At 48.0% G+C, this 22,500-nt stretch overlaps 3 protein-coding genes across 6 annotated transcripts in view; 1 reads left to right on the forward strand and 2 right to left on the reverse strand.

The window, feature by feature from the left end:
• gna13b (guanine nucleotide binding protein (G protein), alpha 13b) overlaps positions 1–688 on the reverse strand; it is a 19,275-nt gene extending 18,587 nt beyond the window's left edge. Inside the window, exon 1 of the mRNA XM_035397717.1 lies at positions 349–688. Within this exon, the coding sequence (XP_035253608.1) occupies positions 349–631 (283 nt within the window). The 5' untranslated portion in view covers positions 632–688. The remainder of the gene's footprint in view (positions 1–348) is intronic.
• A 2,278-nt stretch (positions 689–2,966) lies between these two features.
• Positions 2,967–21,054, forward strand: rgs9a (regulator of G protein signaling 9a). Of its 3 annotated transcripts, none has more exons than XM_035397714.1 (19): positions 2,967–3,197; positions 5,743–5,839; positions 8,436–8,486; positions 8,811–8,917; positions 9,523–9,574; positions 9,877–9,935; positions 10,059–10,135; positions 10,397–10,478; positions 11,207–11,269; positions 13,193–13,222; positions 13,722–13,783; positions 14,295–14,408; positions 14,522–14,637; positions 15,172–15,259; positions 16,180–16,318; positions 16,483–16,565; positions 17,002–17,128; positions 19,854–20,257; positions 20,615–21,054. In XM_035397714.1, exons 1-19 carry the CDS (start codon positions 3,132–3,134, stop codon positions 20,754–20,756), a joined length of 1,959 nt encoding a protein of 652 aa, XP_035253605.1. In that variant the 5' UTR covers positions 2,967–3,131; the 3' UTR covers positions 20,757–21,054. The 3 variants fall into 3 exon arrangements, with proteins under 3 accessions (XP_035253605.1, XP_035253606.1, XP_035253607.1); XM_035397715.1 differs by having other exon boundaries at positions 17,002–17,113; XM_035397716.1 differs by lacking the exons at positions 19,854–20,257; positions 20,615–21,054 and having other exon boundaries at positions 17,002–17,196.
• A 1-nt stretch (position 21,055) lies between these two features.
• Positions 21,056–22,500, reverse strand: part of cog1 (component of oligomeric golgi complex 1) — a 10,326-nt gene continuing 8,881 nt past the window's right edge. Inside the window, exon 14 of one of the 2 annotated variants that reach the window (XM_035397711.1) lies at positions 21,056–21,505. In XM_035397711.1, coding sequence (XP_035253602.1) covers positions 21,368–21,505 — 138 coding nt within the window. In that variant the 3' untranslated portion in view covers positions 21,056–21,367. The remainder of the gene's footprint in view (positions 21,506–22,500) is intronic. The other variant, XM_035397713.1, reaches the window with a different exon arrangement.

The raw sequence follows: 22,500 nt of genomic DNA on the forward strand, positions 1-22,500 counted from the left end.
GCTAGATCCAAAATTATCATCCATGAAACAAAAATAAAAGGAAAAGGGTTAAGATGAGCAGACTACACACGTTTTCCTACACGTTGAGCTTGCTACCCGTCAGCTAACGGAACGGAATAACATGGGCGTTTCTTCTTTTCAACTTTAGCTAAAACGCTAGCTAGCTAACAGCCTGAAAAAGAGGGGATGTCTCTCTTGGCTAGCCAGCTAACGCACAACTTCAGCTCTCGCACGAAGTACTTGTACAGTGCACAACTCAACAGATTTAGAGTGCTGTGGACTTTTTTGTGTCAAAAATATCAGAGAACAACTAGCAGAGACGATGAACACGCTATCTTTTGTCCGTACCTTTGATTACATTGCTGTAGATCGTAGCCCGGAACTCTTCTTTGGCCCGTTGATCGAAGTCCTGGCCGTGTATGATGCGCATCTGTTTGAGGAAAGTGGATTTGCCGCTCTCCCCTGCTCCGAGCAGTAAGATCTTCACGAGGCGCTTTACAAAAGGTTTCTCCCTCGAAATAGACTTGTCGATCTCCTTAGACCTTCTCATCTGTTCTGCTTCGCTGCTGTTGAGGAGACACTTTGGGAAACAGATAGATAAAAAGGATCGAGACGGCAGGAAGTCCGCCATCTTTGAGGCACAACTTCATCGATACAGCAGGGAGGGTCCGGTAAAGCGCGCTCCTGAGTCTAGGCGGGAGGGGCGCGACCATAGACTGTGGGCGCGACTCCTATATTATTCCATGTACGCGCACGGCGAGCGACGTAATAGTGGGTGGTTTTTCGCTCGGCTTTTGCCTCAGGATAAAAAATGCAGTCATATCAACTTTGAAAAAAGTCTAAAATACAGTAGGTATTAAACCCAGGGGGGAAAAAATCACGCACACGAACTGGAATTACGATGAGACAAAATCTCTTTTTAGAAATATGAGCTACAAGGTTGTTAGGGCAAGGTTGATATGCCTATATTTTAACAGCCACATGGGCCTAGGTACAGAACAGGTTAACACTTATGTGATAAATCATCAAACTAAAAAGAAGAAAAACAGTGGTAGTATAATTATGCAACCAGTCAGACAGGGTAAAGCTACATATTTATGCTTAAGGATTTGTTTTAGCATTTTACTGTTTTGTAATGCTGTCTTGTGCAGCCTGTGTATTGTAGTTATGAATGGTGCTTTTTTAAAAGAGATTACAATGTCCATGTGTCTGTCTCATGGGTAATAATAATAATAATAATAATATATATATATATATATATACAATTTAATGACAAACAAAATATACAAACCAATGATATATCATACTAATATACACACCTGATATATTACACTAAATCTGATTTCATGCTACATATGGGATGTTAAATGACAAAGCTGAGCATGAAATGGGTTTTGAGTTGGCAGCACATTACGCATGCGATTACGCAGTTCTGATAGTTTCAGGTGTCTCGTTTCAGGATGTGTTGGGGTTAGGGTTATGAGTTCACGGACAGTATAGCAGGTTATTATAAGGGCCTGGAAGAACATCACAAAGCATCCGCAGTGAGAAAAGAGGGGGAGTAGAAGGGAAGCGGAGGCAGAGAGCAGTTTATCACCGGGTTTGTGACAGCAGTTTCAATAGTTTCCTGGTAAAAAGGATTTTTTTTTAGCACACCAGGATGAGGAGGAGGTGGAGGGGAGAGGTGGAGAGGGACAGGAGAAGAAGAGGAGGAGGTGGAGAGGAGTGGATACAGCACAGCTGACAGACAAACAGACCAAGGAGTCCACAGAGGAAAGAGAAGACTGCATAAATATGCTAGAGGAGACCAGCTCTTGGGGTTACAGTGGAATCTGCTACCTGAATATATAGAGATAGTACCTGTATTAAGATAAACTACAGCCACAGCACTGGCACAGTCAGTTACTGTATTTATAATGCACCCTCCCTGCAATGTTTGTGGCCCAACTGAGCATGCTCTGGCCAACTCATTTATTGTATTTATTTATTTTGCTGCTGTTGTTGCAGCCACACACAAATTATAGCTAATTCTCGGCAGCCATGGAAAATGACTGTTTTAGTGTAGTTCCACAGCAACAAGCTAGTTGGAAATGAGCAGGTTTGAAGAGAAATTTTTAAGACAGCATAAAATTGTGCTTGCTGCTGAATTTATTTCCATGTCACACAACAGACATAATTCAAAGAAATAAAGATTATGTTACTTTTTCTGAAGATTGTTTTTCATTTCCTTCATTCTTTTAAAAATATTTTTTATAGTTTATTTAATTTTGTATTTTCATAGAAATTCAAATGGCAATTCAAAAACAATTATACATTCTTCAGAAATGTTTAACACTTAATCCTTTGAAGAGTAGGGTTTTTTGGAAAGAGTAGGTCAGTGTTCTAGAACCCCATTGCTTTTAATTCCTGGCAGTGATTGTGACATCAGCATTAGAATGTTCAGTTAAGAACACTCTAGTAACATATTTGTGACCTCACACCTTAAAGGGTTCATTTTCATTGGGTGTGCAGAAAATGTATGGCTGCTGGCAACTAGAGCATGTACTGAAAAAGCAAACTAAGGCAAACTTATAAATGTTTCAGTTTAACCAGTGTCAGATAAAAAAATATTTTGCTTATGAAAAAGAATGTTGAACATGGCAGTGGGAGTTTGCAGTTATGCACACCCAGTGCATAATTAAATTTTAGAGAATTTTACAGTTATTATTTTCTGAAAGCAGCACGTCCATGAAAAAGAGGATGAAATACAATAAAATGGAAACAAGTTGCTTTTAAATCTTCATACCTGCTTATTACGTAACAATTATTCAGTTAGTACATTTTAAGGTTACGTTAAAACGTAGACATTTTCATAGCTCGACGTTGCCGCCTGCTGGACAGGCTGTGCAATGATCTTCCTGGTCAGTTTTTGTGGGAGTTAGGTGACAGATTGAAGGAACAGGACTTTGCTATGATTGGATGACATTTCCATCCGAGCGTAACTCCGAGCTCCCGCTGTTACAGCCGCCTCGGGCGATGGAGCGGCGTGAATCTCAAGCGTAGTCTACACGTCCGGCCAGTGCGAAAACCTTATTAAAAATATTTGAAACGCTATTCAGTGTTTTCCACTATATATAAAAAAAGACGCCAAAATGACTATCAGGACAAACCACGATCATGGACAGCATTATCGACCTCGAATGGCCTGTCTAAAGAAGGTGGGTAATTATTTAAATATCATGCTTATCCATGTACAATACTTGCCTGTGTATATTATCTGAAATAGTGTAAGGCATAATGTAAAACAGCTAGTTTCCATTTCAGTGTCGATATAGAATAATTATAAGCACTTGTGGATTGACAGTATGTGGGTTATTCATGGAAGTTCAGAGAAAAAAACTCACCATCAGTTCTGAGGTTTTCAGGCAATAGGAGGGCAAATGCACGGTCCCCTTCAGAAAGGTTTAATTCTGTTAATGACATGTATAAGATATCATCTGCAGATCATAAGAAAGAATAAGAAAAATAGTCATGATTATAATTATAATAACATTAACTACAATAATATCAGCTGTGCTTTATTGCTTTAATTCACTCTGTTCCAGAACATCGTATCATCTTTCATCTTGTATTTTTCTAATATTAATATTAGTAGTACTTAATGGCTCAAACAGTGTTTTATCATGTCAACAATCATTAATGTTAAACATTTCTGTCTTTTATCTAAAATAATTTAATTTAAATGGAATATTCATTGGCCGGTTTCTGTGTCTGCAGTTATAATTGTGCATCTAGCGTCATAAATATCTGGAATCCAATTAACCAATTATCTATATTTATACTCACAGCTTTCTAATTCTGACTTACTTAATCTCCACTTTTCTCCTTGGCTTCATACTACATGAAGTCTATTATTTAATTAAACACATTTCTCTGGGCCATTAATTTATTCCAACCAAAGCCAAATAAATCTACTACTGCCACTGCAGTTTCCTTCATGCCAATGACATGATGTCATCAGTCCCTTCGACTTTTCATTTCCTCCTGCTCTAGCCATTCTGACTGCTCACAGAGCACTTTTAATAGAGTGGTGGATCGTGGCTGCTCTGTGTTTTAAGATACACACCTGCTCAGATGTTTAGCAGCTGTTATGTCCCTTAAGTTCACACTGGACAGATATTTATTCAGAGCCTGTTCCTCTAAGTTTAAAGGACAGATAGTTTGCCGGTGTTTGTTTTCCCTTACGTGTGCAGGACCAGTGCACACTTTTTTAAAGCGTGTAAGACAGATGTATAGCTGTTGCACATCTTGTCTGTGTAAGGCAAATGTTAAGTGTGTTTGACAGATACTTATCCAGTGCAAGCCTTCTCCGAGTGTGTAGAGCATTTAGCCAGCGCGTGTCATTTCTAAGTGTAGAACAAATATTCAGCTGGTACACGTCTCATATAAGTGTATAGGAAAGATTGTTAGCTAGGGAATTACTATTGTAAATGTTCAAGACCGATATGCACTGGATACTGTATGTGTCTTTTATAAGTGTTAAGGACAAATATTCAGCTGGTCTTCTCCGTGGGCTTCGGGCAGATATTTAGCTGGTGCTGTACATGTCTGTTCTGCATTTTCAGGACAGATCTTTAGCCAGAGTGTGCTTCTGTAAGTGCACCCCAGGGCCCGCGGGTCTGACGCCAGTGAACCGTCTCACAGAGAGCTTTGGCCTCGCTGCTTTTTAAGAGCTCGCTGTGATCCAGACTTTATGAGATTCTGGGTAATGCTGCAGTCTGACTTCAAAGCCGATTACGGAGAGGAATCCTCCCTGAGGCGACGCAGGAGAGGAGCCAACGCTGAGCGCACAGGAGGATCGTCCCAGCACGGCCTTCGGAAGCCTGTTAATATGAATAATAATAATAATAATAATAATAATAATGATGAAGCAACAACAATAATAATACATTTGTAATTGTATGTATTTATATTTATATAGTTCCTTTCATAACTGGTCAACTGTACTATATTCAATACCGTCACATGGTGTACTTCTGACTTCACCATAACATACTGACTGGCATCAGAATGTAATGTCATTTATAATGCGGGCGGTGGCACATTAAACCTGTGACAGTCTGCATCAGTTAATATACAGCAAATGAATGTCTTCATACGGTACACAGGAAGCATTATGCAGGGCTTATGCAAGGTCCCTCACAGGTGATGTGGCCAGGTGTGGAAAAAGTGGACTGATGAAGGCACCATGACACAGTGAAGCAATGGGCCTGGATCCAGCGCAGTACTGTGGGGTGTGTGTGTGTGCGCATGCGTGTGTGTGTGACACAGTGAAGCAATGGGCCCTGGATCCAGCTGTGCCAGTGCTGACAGTGACTGTGGATCAGTCCCGTGGGGTGATGGGTAATTAGCCGTGGCTTGTCTATCGTGTGGTTACTCACTAGTGATTCCTCTGGGCGGTTAGGCACTGGGGTCTACCTGCACCAGGTGAGTGGGCCGTGTGCTGTTCAGGTGCCCCAGCAGCAGGAGCAGTCGCACAGTCACGTGACCTCCCACACTGATGACGGATGGACGTTGCAGCGATTGGGCGCTCTAAACACAGCGGGTTTCACTGAGAGGTCATCTAGGGGTCAGTAAGACGGTTATATGTGCGAAAGAGCTGGTTTCGCCTCGCTCACGGTCAGTCATGCTGCAGCAGGAGGAATTGTGGGTAGATCCGCGTGACCTCACCACTTGCGTCTTTCTCTCTCGTCCCACTCGCAGGTGGATGCCTTGGTGGTGGAGATGCAGGACCCAAAAAATGGAGTAAAATTTCAGGAACAGAAGCTGGTCATTACCACAATCCCCCATGCCATGACAGGTGAGGAGCCCCACTGTGCACTGCTGCACTGTGGACATACAGCTGTGCATACAGCATGCAGCACATAGATATACAGCTATGCATACAGCATGCAGCACATAGATATACAGCTGTGCATACAGCATGCAGCACATAGATATACAGCTATGCATACAGCATGCAGCACATAGATATACAGCTATGCATACAGCATGCAGCACATAGATATACAGCTGTGCATACAGCATGCAGCACATAGATATACAGCTATGCATACAGCATGCAGCACATAGATATACAGCTATGCATACAGCATGCAGCACATAGATATACAGCTGTGCATACAGCATGCAGCACATAGATATACAGCTATGTGCTGCATGCTGTACCTGGGCGAGAGATGCGGTCTCTCGCCCAGGTACAGACACGGTCTCTCGCCCAGGTACAGACGCGGTCGTGGTCTCTCCTCAGATTGGGGAGCAGAAAAGGCCGCAGCTGCTGGTAATCTGCCATTACATTACATTACATTACATTACATTACATTACATTACATTCCAGGCATTCAGCAGACGCTCTTATCCAGAGTGACGTACAACAAAGTGTGTAACCATAACCAGGAACAAGTGTGTCGAAAACCTTACAGAGAAGTACCGGTCCAAGTGCAGGGAACAACCGCATAGTTCAACTTGGACCCTGAAGGTTAAACTGATTAACACTAACACAAACGAGAACAGCAACAACGCAGTCTATGCAAAAATACAAGCAGTAGTTAAGACAGGTGCATTAACTAGTCACCTACGAAACAGCTACCTAGTTACAACCCTAAGCTTGCAGTCATTAAAGAGATCACAGGGAGGTGGGGAGGGATGGGGAGAGGTGCAGCCTGAAGAGGTGAGTCAGTGCGCTCTATATACAGCAGGCTCAAATCGGATGAGCTTCGGGTTTCCCCCAGCGCCCTGGAGCGACACAGTAAGCTGGCCTAAGACTGGAGGAAAGATCTAGGGCTGGGAGGCGGAGCCAGCCGCCTGCCAGTCAGGAGTGAGGCTCTGCCTCCAAGACAGCTCATGCTTACATTTCAGGCTTTTAGCTGACGCTCTTATTCTGAGCGACTTACAATTAGTGCAAACGAGCGCAAACGAAGGGAAGCCCTGGGTTCATAAATCTCCAGAGCAAGGGAAGGGTCACCAGACCACCGTTTAACCCTGGAGCTGAGGTCCCAAAAACCTCTGAACCCCTAAAACAACGAACGAGTGAATGCTGTGACACCTCCCCCCCCCCCTTTTTTAAACGCAGCCTGAGATACTTTCATATATGGAATTTAAATGTTTTCAACACAAATAGAAAAACCAGCGTGTACTGACACATATTTATAACTAGTGCAGTAAATGTTACTATAAGTGTTGAATGTGACTGGAAGGTGTAATACATGGAATAGCTTTAATGTACATAGATTACATGCATGTCATTTAGCACCTCAATCCTCTCACAAGCCACCTCACAAATGTGCACCATTTTACACAGTAATTTACATAATAAAGAAACAGGTTAGAAGTGCCGATGACTGGGAATGCACAATGGTGGAACCTGATTGGCCGGATTTTGCCGGTGGTAGAGTGGGTTTAAGTAGGTCAGGGGTCACTGGATCACCACTGCATTAAGCATGAGGACCCCACAGGCCACCAGCTGTAGTCACGGAGAGATTGACCTTTGACCTCCCTCCGATCAGCACTAACACAAAGATGAGTGTGTGTGCTCCAGCTGCAGTGCTCCTTGTATGCGCATGTGTGTGTGTGTGTGTGTGTGTGTCTGTGTGTGTAGGGAGATAGACCTACAGTATTACTGTCACTACAGACAGGGGAAAATGGCAGAATATACAGGTGTCTGTTCCTTAAGCAGAGCATGATCACTCATTTATAACAGAGCTCCCCTTCCCTCTGTCCCCAGAGCATGATCACTCATCTATAACAGAGCTCCCCTTCCCTCTGTCCCCAGAGCATGATCACTCATCTATAACAGAGCTCCCCTTCCCTCTGCTCCCAGAGCATGATCACTCATCTATAACAGAGCTCCCCTTCCCTCTGCCCCCAGAGCATGATCACTCATCTATAACAGAGCTCCCCTTCCCTCTGTCCCCAGAGCATGATCACTCATCTATAACAGAGCTCCCCTTCCCTCTGTCCCCTGAGCATGATCACTCATCTATAACAGAGCTCCCCTTCCCTCTGCCCCCAGAGCATGATCACTCATCTATAACAGAGCTCCCCTTCCCTCTGCCCCCAGAGCATGATCACTCATCTATAACAGCTCCCCTTCCCTCTGCCCCCAGAGCATGATCACTCATCTATAACAGAGCTCCCCTTCCCTCTGTCCCCAGAGCATGATCACTCATCTATAACAGCTCCCCTTCCCTCTGTCCCCTGAGCATGATCACTCATCTATAACAGAGCTCCCCTTCCCTCTGCCCCCAGAGCATGATCACTCATCTATAACAGAGCTCCCCTTCCCTCTGCCCCCAGAGCATGATCACTCATCTATAACAGAGCTCCCCTTCCCTCTGTCCCCAGAGCAGAGCCCAGTCACTCATCTATAACAGAGCTCCCCTTCCCTCTGTCCCCAGGTCAGGACATCCACGCCTGGATCGTTAAGCGTTTGAAGGTCACTCCTGAAGGTGAGGGATGTAGACTCTGCGATGCTGAATGTGTCAGTCGGTGTATTTAGAGAAGCTTCTGAGGTTCTATCTCTGGAAACATTACGCTGCTGTTTGATCTCAATGAAGGTCATTTAGTTTCATCCAGTAGAAAATAACTTTTAAAAAATGTATGATATATATTAAACCTCTCCGTAAAAAGATTCGGTTTTTGGCTCAAATACAAAGAAGTAATCCGTTTATGTAATTACACCCCCGTCCCCCTCCTCCACCCCGCCCCCCTCCCCCCTACCCTGCCCCCCTCCTCCACCCCGCCCCTCTCCCCCCTACCCCGCCCCCCTGCAGAGGCGGGTGCTTTCGGCACCATGCTGGTGGCGTATGGGTACATCTACCCCCTGCAGAACCACAAGAAGCTCGTCCTCAAAGGCGACTCCAGCCTCTACCGCTTCCAGGTAACTCCTAACGGAGCCGGGCTTCAAAGCCTGCACATGCCCCCCCCCCGCGACACGGAGCAGACCCCGCCCTCCAATCCTGCACATGCCCCCCCCCCCGACACGGAGCAGACCCCGCCCTCCAATCCTGCACATGCCCCCCCCCCCGACACGGAGCTGACCCCGCCCTCCAATCCTGCACATGCCCCCCCCCCACGACACGGAGCAGACCCCGCCCTCCAATCCTGCACATGCCCCCCCCCCCATGACACAGAGCTGACCCCACCCTCCAATCCTGCACATGCCCCCCCCCACGACACGGAGCAGACCCCGCCCTCCAATCCTGCACATGCCCCCCCCCCATGACACAGAGCTGACCCCACCCTCCAATCCTGCACAGGCCCCCCCCCCCCACGACACGGAGCTGACCCCGCCCTCCAGTGCTCAAACCCCGCCCACTAACATGGCAGGGGTTTCCGTTCACACACAGTGATATGTGCGTATGGATGATTTGTGACCGTTTTTTGATGGCATTAACGTCTCCATCTCCTTCACCGCACTTGCCCCCCATCCGCCTCACCCCCCCCCGACATGCCCCCCATCTACCCCCCCCCCCCCCACCGCAGACCCCGTACTTCTGGCCAGCGCAGAAATGGCCCATGGACGACACCAACTACGGTGGGTGCCTCAGAGCAAACCTGTCATGATGACGTCGGCTAAAGCCTTCTGTATATAGAGCCCATCCTCCTTTAAATGTAATAAGGCCTCTTTTGATTGGTACATTTCATTTTGATGAGTCATTCATGGCTGTAATTCTGTGGGTGTTAAAGTGACAGTTTTAACACTTATGAATAACTCAATCTGTTAAACAAGGTAAAGGTAAATAAACCATAACAGGTAAAAATACAGGTGACACACCACTTCCTGTTGAATAACAGTCTGCTAAATAAGCCACACCTTCTCTCTCTCTCTTCCTGTAGCCATCTATCTGGCCAAGAGGAACATTCGTAAGAAAGGTGTCCTGGAGACGTACGAGCAGGTAAGTCACCGTACGGCATTCCAACCCTTCATTCCTGCTTCAAACCGCCAATGGCCTGATATATTCCTAAAATTATTATTTTTATTATTATTATTTCTTTTTTTTTTTTTTTAACTGCTGCAGGAACACTACAACCACCTGCACAAATGGATGAATCACAAGTGGGACTTCATCGTGCTGCAGGCGAAGGAGCAGCACAAGTCAGTGTGGTGCACTATTCCCAGCACATCACTCATTAGTTTTATTGACCACTCACTAGTTAAGAAATGTTATCCTCTGACTTAACTTAAAAACTATTTTTTTGTAAACCAGTTTGGAATGCCAAAAATCTCTGCATCTCTTGGCCTCCCATTTCTATACTGCCGTCCCGCCCTGTGATTTGGAAGAGAACACACCAAAATGTTTACTTGAATATCTAAGTGCTCTCGGTAACCTTGGTAACCCCGCTCTCTCTGGGTCAGGGCGGGGAAGGAGCGGAAGAAGCCGGACCGCGTGGTGTTCGATTGCCAGGAGAGAGCCTACTGGATCGTCCACAAGCCTCCGGTGAGCTAATTCTCCAACCCTAATCGCCATGGTTACTCATACAACCAACGGGCCAGGAGATGGGGGGGAGAGGGGAGGGTGGAATATGGTGCACAAAAGGTGATCAGGTTTTTTTTTTTTTTTTACAATAAACAGCAATGTACTTCCTGTTCACAACAAATAATATTTGAAAAAATATCATCATAGAATCTGCGGGCTGTAATGTATACAATAACAGCGATAGCGTAGCAGAGAACGCAGAGAAGACGCAGAGAAGAGATCTGCATGCTGGGCGTGGTGTGGGTGAGCCCCTCTGAGAGAGGGAAAGGCCTCCCTAGCATTTCTGAATATTTCAGGAGAGACGATTGGCTCGGCAGGAAGTGGCTGGGATAATTAAACAGTGGGCCTGATGTCACACAGTCAGACCACACAGGAGACGCGCTCAGCCAATCAGATAGCACCGCTCCCGCGGTCCCCCTCTTCAGCCGCTAATTACCCACAAATCCTGCACATCTGCTGCAGCTTAGCCAGTCTCAACTCTACAGTCCACTCACAGCCTGTAGATCGGCTCGGAAATGTTATCTTTAGGAGCCATGAGGCAGGCATGGGGTGTATGGGTGTGGGGGTGGGGGGGGGGGGGGGGGGGGTTGGTGCCTAGATGGAAGTTTCTATTGGTTCTCCACCACAAACCTAGCCAGTGTTTTATGTAAACGTGAAAACACCAACATTTGTTTTGTATCGCTCGACAGCCCCGAACCTTCAGCGCCATGGACTACGGGCTGGACCGACACATTGACCCAAACGAGGAAGAGGTAACAGGTGAGGCCCTGGTGGGGGTGTCGGGGGGGGGGGGGGGGGGGGGGGGATTTTAGGATTTGACTCACCCTGGTGGTGGGTGGGTGTTCCAGGCCAGAGAAAAGGGTACCACAGTTTTCCTGTGTGCTGAAAGCAGCAGTGGATTCTGGGAAGTTGTGTGGCACCACCTGTTGCATGTAAGCACATTAGCAGAGATTAGCCGTGTAAGGCCGCTGGACTGCGGGCCCCACCGTGAGTTTAAAGTCAATCTCCTTACCCTCTGTAAGCTGATTTCTCAGCCTCTGATGTGGCCAGAGGCCGGCTTTAGTGACCAGGCATGGCCCTCCCCCCTCAGCCACCACTCTCCCCCCGAGCTGCCTCCGTACCCCTGAAACACCCTGTCAATACTGAGGTTTTATATTTCAAACACAGCCTTTTTATTTTTACTTATAATGGGGGTCCCCTGGATGCCTATTAACAAAGCATTTTCTCTTTCGTCTCTCTTCCCACAGATTTTTTTCTTTCTTTCTCACTTTGCACCAGGGAGAGCACAGACGCACGCACACACACGCACACTCTCACAGACAGACAGACAGACAGACACGCACGCACACGCACACTCTCACAGACAGACAGACAGACACACACACATGCACACGCACACACACACCCTCTGCAAGAGACGTGAAGCCAGGTCGCTGACGGTCCTGTGGGATTCGCTGTGAGAGAAGGGGTTTCCCCAGAACACCGGCCAGAACGCACAACATGGCTCGTAGTCTAGCGCTGCACAAAAGCTCAAATGGCCTCCCGCTAAGAATAATAAGAGCAGCGCATTCAGACCAGCGCCTGCCTGGGGCATCAGTCTGCCTGCCTGGGGCATCAGACCAGCGCCTGCCTGGGGCATCAGACTGCCTGCCTGGGGCATCAAACTGCCTGCCTGGGGCATCAGACTCACCAAAGCGACCCGCAGAACTTAGAACTTCCACAGACCTCCGGGGGGACATCCGGATTCAGAGCGGGACTCAGCTGGGAATATCGGATCCGGATTCACGGCGGGACACAGATGGGAATATCGGACCCGGGACTCATTAGCGATCAAACGAGGCGTCAGATCCATCAGGGCTTCTGACCTTTCAGAGGCCCTCACTGATCTATTAAACTCCTCTAAATCTGCTCGGCTCCGGTTTACACTGGGCAGGATTTCAGAAACGTTAAAAGCTGCCGATGTTTCATCACAGTCACAGTTTAGTCGATGCTCTTATCCACTGCAGCCTTCAGCGATGGCACTTTAACACGCAATCCATTTATACAGCTTGGCATTTTACTGGTCAAATAAGTCACTCAGGGGGGTTCAAGAATTACAGCGGGGAATCCCCAGCAAGAAATCCAACTGGCAACCCCCAACCACTGAGTTACAAGCCCAGTTCCCTAACCACTATACTACACTGCTGCCACAACGACCAGCATTAAGATCCAGAAAGTACAGAGGTGGCCAAATCACCAATATAAAATCCACCAAACTGGAGACTTGCCTTGTGGTGAAATTTAAATGACCCTGAGTAAGATAGCCAATCCCATTTACACCCATTTGATCTGCACCCCCTTGGCAAAGACACACCTGAGTAATACACAAGAATCTGGCAACCACAACACTGCTTTAAACACAGCACCCTCTCCATATACTGAGAGGTGGTGAATATGCAATCAGCAGCTAGCGTTTCTCAGCATGTTAGATGGGAACTGTAGTCATGCCAGACTGTGCTTGTAGTCCTCGTGTTACATACTGTGTGTAGACATACGAGACAGCGTGTGTAGTTGTCCTTCATAGTTAAAGTGAATGTGTTTTCTGATTTATTGTAAATGTAATAGTGAAAATGTGTGTGTGTGTGTGTGTGTGTGTGAACTAAGCTCACAGTCTCTTGTTTTTACTCTCCCAACAGAAAAAGAGCATTGAGCACTACAGGAGAATTGTAAGTGAATTTTGCTGTGAGGAAAATGACTTGCCTTTGAGAACGATCATTGACTGTTTAAGAATTCATATCGTTGGAATGAGCCGACTGTGGTCGGTAGCTCCATAGGATGCGACAGCGTCTCCCAGGGTTTGGGAGGGTTCAGTGGGTCCAGGGTCTGCATTCATCGCTGTCCTGTAATCCCTGCTGGTCGACCGGGTGCCCGTGGACTGCAAGCTAAAGCCACATACGGAAGGTCTTCCTCCGACTCCACCCTGTGTGAGCTTTATCTGCAGTCTGTGGTGTTAAAAGAAGCAGCTGGTGACACCACGGATATCTGCATTCTCCCAGATTGACTGTGTGTATGGACATGACCCTTGTATGAGAGGAGGCTGCAGGAGCCTACTGCTCTGAGCCCCGACGCGGTCTTGCACATTAAATCCAGCTTACAGACTGGGCTTTTCTGCAAGGGAGTTTGTTTCTCATAATGATCCAATCTCTGTGTCTCTGTCTGTCTCAGATCATCTTCGTTCAGCAGTACATAATGCGGTCCAGGACCAAGTCCACGGTCTCTCTCGGAGCGTAAGTTCTGTCGGAACCCGACCAGGACTCGTCCGAATGCTCGTTCTCCCACCAGGCAGCTGCTCTGTAATGCTGTCATTTGGCCATCAAGTCTTTTCCTTTTTTGCAGGCAGGCTGTTTGTGCAGTATTTCATACATGCTGTATCTGTAGCACGTTAGCGTCCTGCTGTGGTGGAGGGCGTTTATCTGTAGCATGTTAGCGTCCTGCTGCGGTGAAGGGCGTTTATCTGTAGCATGTTAGCGTCCTGCTGCGGTGGAGGGCATTTACCTGTAGCACGTAAGCATCTGGCTGCGGTGGAGGGCGTTTACCTGTAGCACGTTAGTGTCCTGCTGCGGTGGAGGGCGTTTACCTGTAGCACGTTAGCGTCCTGCTGCGGTGGAGGGCATTTACCTGTAGCACGTTAGCATCTGGCTGCGGTGGAGGGCGTTTACCTGTAGCACGTTAACGTCCCACTGTGGTGGAGGGCGTTGTGTGTGTGACTTTTTTTTTCTTTGCCATGTGCCACTGCAGCCTCGTCAAGTTTGTCACGACGTACAAGACGCACGACCCCTTCCTGGCACCGTGTCTCCCTAGCAACCCCTGGCTAACAGACGACAGCACTTACTGGGAGCTGAACATGCCGAAGTAAGGCCCACCTGCCTTAGGTTATAAGAACAATTTTAGGAAAATAACCAACGTGTAATATCAAAGGGTCAAGCAAGATGAAAACTTAACGATATTGAATGTGTGCTTCCCAGCGCGGAAATCCCAACTCAGATGCGTGTGGAACACTGGACCTTCAGCTTCTACGAGCTCCTGAACGACCCTCGCGGACGGGCGGACTTCTGGAAGTTTCTGAAGAAGGAGTTCAGCGGTGAGTGTCGGACCGAGGGATTGGCGGCAGCTTGCCTGGGGAAGGAGAGCAGCTTGCCTGGGGAAGGAGAGCAGCTTGCCTGGGGAAGGAGAGCATATTCAGGATTTAGATGTAAACCCAGGATCCTCAGATCAGATCTAGCTCATACCAGTGTTCCTGGCTGCCTGTTAGGATTGCCAGATTTCTGCTTTTTTGACCAGACTGTATTTGTACAGGTCCAGTTTGTGGTCCCAACCGGACAGTGGAATGTGCACTTTGAGTAATTCAGGGAAACAATGTACCATTCAGCCCCCACAGCCTCGACCACCACCCGCCCTTCCCTAATTCATTCCGACAGCTCCCCACCATGCTTCCAGTGGTCAAGTGTTGACTAATTCTGAAAATCTGGCATCCCTGCCACCTATGCTCATCTGTGTTTGAGCACAGGGTAGTCTAAATCTGGCAACCCTACTGCTTGTTCTTGTGCGTCTGTCTGAACACAGGTTAGTCTAAATCTGGCAACCCTACTGCTTGTGTTTGTCTCTCTGAACACAGGGGAGAACTTGGCCTTCTGGGAGGCCGCAGAGGAGATGAAGTGGGGAACCGCTGACTCCATGAAGGAGAAGGCTGAGAGCATTTACAAGTGAGACCCTCTCTGAAACAGTAAGGGAGAGTCCAGAAAAAAACCCCAACATGCTTCAGGCCTTTTGCTCTCTTCACACATCAAAGACATATTAGTGGTTTCCATACCAACACCAACAGGCACATAGAACTATATATTCAGTAACCCCATATTAAGGAATAACCTAACCCATGGCAAATAGGAAGCTGTTATTCATAGACTTTTTGAACTGTCCATAATTCATTTTACAGACATCCCTTACCTTGCACGTGTTACATTTTTGCCACTGTGTAGTTTCTCAAGTGAATTAGTAAGGATAGCCACACTAGCTGAGGGGGTAGCTCTGTCAAACGCTAGCTGAGGAGGTAGCTCTGTCGAACCCTAGCTGAGGAGGTAGCTCTGTCGAACACAAGCTGAGGAGGTAGCTCTGTCAAACACAAGCTGAGGAGGTAGCTCTGTCGAATGCTAGCTGAGGAGGTAGCTCTGTCGAACACAAGCTGAGGAGGTAGCTCTGTCGAACACAAGCTGAGGAGGTAGCTCTGTCAAACACAAGCTGAGGAGGTAGCTCTGTCGAATGCTAGCTGAGGAGGTAGCTCTGTCGAATGCTAGCTGAAGAGGGGGCTCTGTCGAATGCTAGCTGAGGAGGTAGCTCTGTCGAACCCTAGCTGAGGAGGTAGCTCTGTTGAACACAAGCTGAGGAGGTAGCTCTGTCAAACACAAGCTGAGGAGGTAGTTCTGTCGAATGCTAGCTGAGGAGGTAGCTCTGTCGAATGCTAGCTGAGGAGGTAGCTCTGTCGAATGCTAGCTGAGGAATCAGTTCTATCGAAGCCTCCTGAATGTTGTGCCGCTGTCTTGCTTTCGGTCTGGGTGCACCCAACGGACAACCTGGAGCCCCGTGCCCTTCCACGGCCGATCTGAACTTGCGCTGTCTCCCTCCACAGGACCTTCCTGGCCCCAGGGGCTCCCCGCTGGATCAACATCGACCAGAAGACCATGGCCATCACGGTGAAGGGCCTGGACCACCCGCACCGCTACGTCCTGGACGCCGCGCAGACCCACATCTTCATGCTCATGAAAAAGGTGCGGCCTTTAGGGTGGAGATCACAGTGCATGCGATCAGTCGGCTTAAACAGTAGCCAATGGCTTGCTCTTGTCAAACAGTGGCGAACAGTGGGGTCCTGCCAAGGGCTCAGTTCAGTATGCTCACGCTGAACGGCATGTAATGGCGAACGTCTGAATTGCAGGACACCTACGGACGCTACCTGAAGTCTCCGGTGTTCAAGGACACGCAGAAGAAAGCTCTGAATCCAGAGGCACACAACTTCAGGTGGGACCGAGCTCCTGCACCCAACTTTTCCTTTCAGAGATAAATGCTATGGATTGACTAGCATATACTACATGCCAGGTTCTTCTAGAACTTCCAACACTTCAGCTAGAGTCAATGCCATCGTACTTTAAAACTCATGCTTTAGCGAAATCCAAAATCTTCACCAAACACACCAAATGAAACTGATAAAAATGTGACAGACCTGGTGAGGACATGTGATAGGGTGGCCACATGAGTGAGTGTGTGAGTCACAGCCTGAGCACTATATGAGAAGAAAGTATATGTGTGAGAGTGTGTGTGTGTGTGGGTGTACAAGTGAGTGTGTAAGTGTGTGTGTGCGTGTGTATATATGTGTATGAGTGTGTGTGTGAGAGAGGACGGGTGCGTCTCATTGGTCTGTCACGCGTCTCATTGGTCTGTTGTGCGTCTCCCGCAGTGATGCGCAGCTGGAGCAGAACGCCCGTAACCGCAGGCCCGGAATCCATCCCATAATCCTCTGGCAGCAGGCGGAGGAGGAGAAGGCCAAGATAGCGGCCGCCACCAAACAGGTGGACATCAAACAGGTCATGAGCAAGCTGGACCGCAACCGGAAGTAAAGCTGTCGGGCCCAAACTGCCCCAAACTGCCCCAACCGCCCAAAACCGCCCCAAACCCGCCCCAAACTGTCCCAAACCGCCCAAACTGCCCAAACTGCCCCAAACTGCCCCAACCCGCCCCAAACTGCCCCAACCGCCCCAAACTGCCCCAAACTGCCCCAAACGCCCAAACTGCCCCAACCGCCCAAACCCGCCCCAAACTGCCCCAAACTGCCCCAAACTGCCCCAACCGCCCAAACCCACCCCAAACTGCCCCAAACTGCCCCAACCGCCCAAAACCGCCCCAAACCCGCCCCAAACTGTCCCAAACCGCCCAAACTGCCCAAACTGCCCCAAACTGCCCCAACCGCCCAAACCCGCCCCAAACTGCCCCAACCGCCCCAAACTGCCCCAAACTGCCCCAACCGCCCAAACCTGCCCAAAACCGCCCCAAACCGCCCAAAACCGCCCCAAGGCTGTAATTTATGGGGGGGGGTGGGGAGTTACAACCCCCCCCCCCCCAAATATCACAAAACAGGCTAAACAACCCCTCCCATAATATAACATGATGCAGAGAAAAATAATTTAATGTAATAAAGATGGGGATTTCATGCTGTGACTGGGGTAAACTGATCTGTAGCCTGAGGTATTTCCCCCTTAGAATTTACCAGAAATTATAATTTAATTTCTGTTAACCATTTTAACCCCCCCCCCCCCCGCCCCCGCCCCCCAAATATGTAAACTAAAGTAACACCCTCGCAGCATAGAGGCTGATGCAGCCTGATTGCTGACGGGTTCAGGCATTCTCTCACCGATCTGCAGCATGACCTCCTGGGAAATACTGTAATACTTTCCTCAATGTCCCCGGCACAAAAAGCAGGGGGGCAATGTGATAGCACACAGAAATTAAGATATTAAACGCAATTACTGTTGTAAAAATAACACAATAATTACTTACAAGAGATGTATAAATATTAGGCTACTTGAAAGATGTACAATTGAGTGGAATCTATGCAAAGTTATTCTGTAAACAATGATATCATAGCATCAGCTAGGTTAAAGTGTATAAAAAGACATATAAATATGCAAATGCATAAATTAATTTTAATCAATTTAAAGTTAAAAGTTTATTTAGACAATAGAAGGCAGATTAACAGGATTAGTCGCTGTCTTTGTGTCACTCTGTTTGTCTGCATGTGCGTGTGTGTCTCAGTCTCAATGCTCAATCAATGCTACTGTATATTGCCATCTACATCTATATGTCACTTACACTGTCATATTCAAAACACACCGAGTCTGTGTGTGTGTGTGTGTGTGTGAGAGAGACTGAGAGTGTGCGTGAGACGTGTTTGTGTGTGGAACAGAAGCAGCTCTGGTGTGTCTGTTAAAATGTTCAACATGCACGTTCTGCTGTCATTCGTCCAATAAATCCATAAAACATCAAACTGTCTTTGTTCTGTCCTGCATGTCTTTTGAATCATGTGTACATAGTGTTACTGTTTTTGTGTCATTTCCTTCATAACATTACTCTTCAATGGATATGCTTTACATTTAAGGTTGTAAAATAAATATACAGTATATATATATACTCATAAAATGACATAAAAAATCACTTCACAAACATACGCAGTGTGTATTTGAGAAGAATCTCTTCCCTTGAATGGAATCGCACAAATCTGGTTTAGCACATGGCCAATCAGTGCCTCCACCGGTGACCTTTTCCCTCATTAGAAGTTGCAGGTGGCTAGTCAAACAGACAGAAGACCTTTCCTACTGGCAGCCGACCCAACTTTGATGTCAACTTAAATGGCGACGCCGTGGCATTTTGCTTACTTTCCAGGTCCGGTGACATTTGCGAAGAAATCGTGACATCAATTTGTAGTCCTGCTAATTGGCATGCAAATACCCTGATGGGTGACTTCAATGTTGAGAAAGTGGGAGGATCAAAGATTTATGCTTCCGAGCACAGTGCTGCACTCACTGGCTTTACCTTTCATCTTGGATTGGATTTGGATTGGATCTTTAAAAAATATTTTCACGTTATTTTCCGGCAAAAATTTGATGTGAATTAGATTTTTGTTCTTGGAAGTGTAGACTATTTAATTCTGAGTAATTCAGAGAATCCTACCAATGTGTTTGGTTTAAGTCCCCCCCCCCCCAACAGGTTTGAGTATCATAGTTTGTCACAGTCCACAACCTTTATATTTTCATTAGAAATATTAAACTGTATAACATTTCACCTTTTGGGAATCAAGAGAACAAGCCTGTTCTTTCTTTACCACTTGAGGCAGTCATTGTTTGCGTTGACCTGCATGTGAGGGGTGCTGGTGTGTTTGAGGGGTGCAGGTGGATTGGAGGGGTGCGGGTGCGTTTGAGGGGTGTGTGTGTTTGAGGGGTGTGGGTGCGTTTGAGGGGTGCTGGTGTGTTTGGGTGCGTTTGAGGGGTGTGTGTGTTTGAGGGGTGCTGGTGTATTTAAGGGGTGTGGGTGTATTTGAGGGGTGCGTGTGTGTTTGAAGGGGTGCAGGTGCATTTGGGGGTGTGTGTGTTTGAGGGGTGCGGGTGCATTTTAGGGGTGCATGTTTGAGGGGTGCTGGTGGGTTTAAGGGGTGCTGTGTTTGAGGGGTGCGTGTGTTTGAGGGGTGCTGGTGGGTTTAAGGGGTGCTGTGTTTGAGGGGTGCGTGCGCTGACCTGCTCTTGTCCCTCAAATCGAAAGGCGCAGGTGTCCCACCTGGCTCTGTGTTCGGTCCACTGGCAGACGGCCCTCAACCGGGTGCACCTCTCTTCATCGCCCGCTCGCTGCTCCTCCTCCTCCTCCTTCAGCGCGGCCACGGATGCCCCGCCCACGCCCAGGAGGGATCGCCGGGGAAACGGCGGCCCCGCCCCGACCCCGCCCCCCCCTGAGCGCGGAGACGTGGGCCTGTCGGAAGCGCTCGGTGCTGCGGGCGAGGCGTCGGGGCCGTGCGGAGAGTTCCGGAAGCCGACCCACCGGCGCCGTATGACCCTGGCTCTGCACCCCTCCCCCTCGCCCAAGTGCGCCCCGCCCCAGCCCGCGTGCACCCACGCTGACGCCGAGGGGGGCCAGCGCTCCACCCGCCCCAGGCCCAGGACCATAGCCCTGTGAGTCCCTCACACACGGCACTCCCATCATGCATCACATGACCTCGTGCAGGCACTCTGATTGGCCAGCCATTTCACTCAAACTCACACAACTGGGGTGGAACATCCAGGGGTCAGACAGTAAAAGTCCTGCTGTGTGTTCCTTCCACCATCGACTCAGCCAGCTGACTTCACTAATCAGCTGTATCTCCGGGCTGAAGAATTGTGCTAATTATCAAATCCAGGTGACTGGAACAAAATAGTGAGGAGGGCTTGTACTTTCTGAACCTGGATTTTCACGTCTAACAGCTTCATTTCTGGCGATATGCGCCGATGGCTGCCGGCTGGCTGTGACCGCTGTGTGTCTCTGCTTCTCAGCTTCTTTCCGAACGAGGAGGACGACGCCCACGAGAGGCTGCAGCGCCTCCTGGAGGAGCGTCGGGAGGCGGCCAGGGTCACCATGCAGGAGGTGGTCTGCCCCTGGGAGTCAGCCAACACACAGAGCTACTTCCCCCGCTGACCAGCAGGGGGCACCAAGATCACCCCCTCGCCAATACTACCCACAGACACACGACAGCCTTCAACACACTCAGCTCAAGAACACAACAGAATAATGCTCATCCCCCACCGTAGGCTTCTGTGAAAGCTTTCTGTAGGTTTCTGTGAAAGATTTCTGTAGGTTTCTGTGAAAGATTTCTGTCTGTGCAGTGCCGTTGTTTTTAACCAATGTGTTTACAATGAAAAACGCTCTGTAGCGAGGAAGAATATGATTTATAAATAATAGCAGCTTTGACCGAAATAAAAACAAACTGAAGACAGTAATGTAGAACTGTTTATCTGCACTCAGTCAGAAACAATGCTTCATTTTTTAAAAGTTTGTAGAAAACAAATTTGAAAAATATTTGACACTATAGTACAACTTTACACTATTTTTGTGTTATAGCAATAAGATCTGTGATGATTCAAAGCTGGTCTAGACATCCCACATTGTGATCAACTCAACGGAGTGGCTGGATTTAAAAGAAACTGTATTAATCAATCATACACCTCCAAATCTGCATTAGTGTTTGAGAGTGCATTTATAGATGCGTATGTTACAGTCTGTACACGTTAAAACGCCCGGTGAAATGATCACTTGGTCATTCCAGACAGCCAGCCCAGTTTGAAGAGAGAGGGTGTGACCGAGTCTTCCTCCTGATTGGTCAGCTGTCTGAACAGACTCCCCGGGCGGAGGGTGGCCTCCGTGGGGGGGGCGGATGCAGGGGGGACCTGAGGAGAAAAAGGGGAAAAGGAGCCTAATAAACATCCCCCAAACCACTGGGAGGAGCTTAGTTGCCCAGACACACGTCAATCACTAATTCTAACCAATCACAAGCCAGGGGAATCTGTAACTTAGTTACATGGGGAACAGGTAACTGTAAAAACATAGTAACGTTTTTCAATGCAGGTACACTGTACCTAATATGCACGCACAGTTACCTGCCTCTACATAAACACCTCAGGTGTATATATCTCTAAAGGCAAGCAGCGTTCAGCGTACCTGGAGGATATACAGGTCTGTTAATGCTGACGAAGCACATTCTGTCAGCTGTAATTTCCTGCTTCAGCTTCAAATGCACCAGTCAGCTTTAACTTCCTGTTTCAGCTTCCAATGCACAGTCAGCTTTAACTTCCTGTTTCAGCTTCCAATGCACCAGTCAGCTTTAACTTCCTGTTTCAGCTTCCAATGCACAGTCAGCTTTAACTTCCTGTTTCAGCTTCCAATGCACAGTCAGCTTTAACTTCCTGTTTGATCTTCCAATGCACCAATCAGCTGTAACATACCTGTATATACTCCAGGTATGCTGGAGAGGAACACTCAGGTAAAAGGACAACCCACCTCTCTCACCAGTCAACGTAAGACTCACATCATTTTACTGTGACTGGTGAGGGAATGGTGTGAGTGCCCTGGAACAGACCAGCAGCCTGTCCAGGGTGTATTCCTGCCTCTCGCCCAATGCACGCTGAGATAGGCTCCAGCACCCCCCCACGACCCAGCCCAGGAGAAGCGGGTATAGATAATGGAGGGATGGATGGATTACTTTACTGAATCCACACTCAACCAGCGGCTTCCAGCCATAAGTAAAAAAACTGCTGAATTCCCCAGGCTGTGGGTAGAGAGCCCAGACCAAGCAAACGGAAGAGGCGTGTTTCACGCCCCTAACCCCTCCTCCCCCACAGCGAGAGTCAGAGCGCAGAGGAGAAACTCTACAGGCGCGAGAGGG

This window comes from Anguilla anguilla, chromosome 17, assembly GCF_013347855.1.
Source record: "Anguilla anguilla isolate fAngAng1 chromosome 17, fAngAng1.pri, whole genome shotgun sequence".
Taxonomy (NCBI): Eukaryota; Metazoa; Chordata; class Actinopteri; order Anguilliformes; family Anguillidae; genus Anguilla; species Anguilla anguilla.

What these genes read in the sequence shown, in the direction of transcription:
- rgs9a (XM_035397714.1), top strand. Translation starts at nt 3,132, where the DNA reads ATGACTATCAGGACAAACCACGATCATGGACAGCATTATCGACCTCGA. An exon ending in CATGGACGACACCAACTACG is followed by an intron (nt 9,575 to 9,876) that starts GTGGGTGCCTCA and finishes CTCTTCCTGTAG; the next exon opens with CCATCTATCTGGCCAAGAGG. An exon ending in AACAGGTGGACATCAAACAG is followed by an intron (nt 17,129 to 19,853) that starts GTCATGAGCAAG and finishes TCAAATCGAAAG; the next exon opens with GCGCAGGTGTCCCACCTGGC.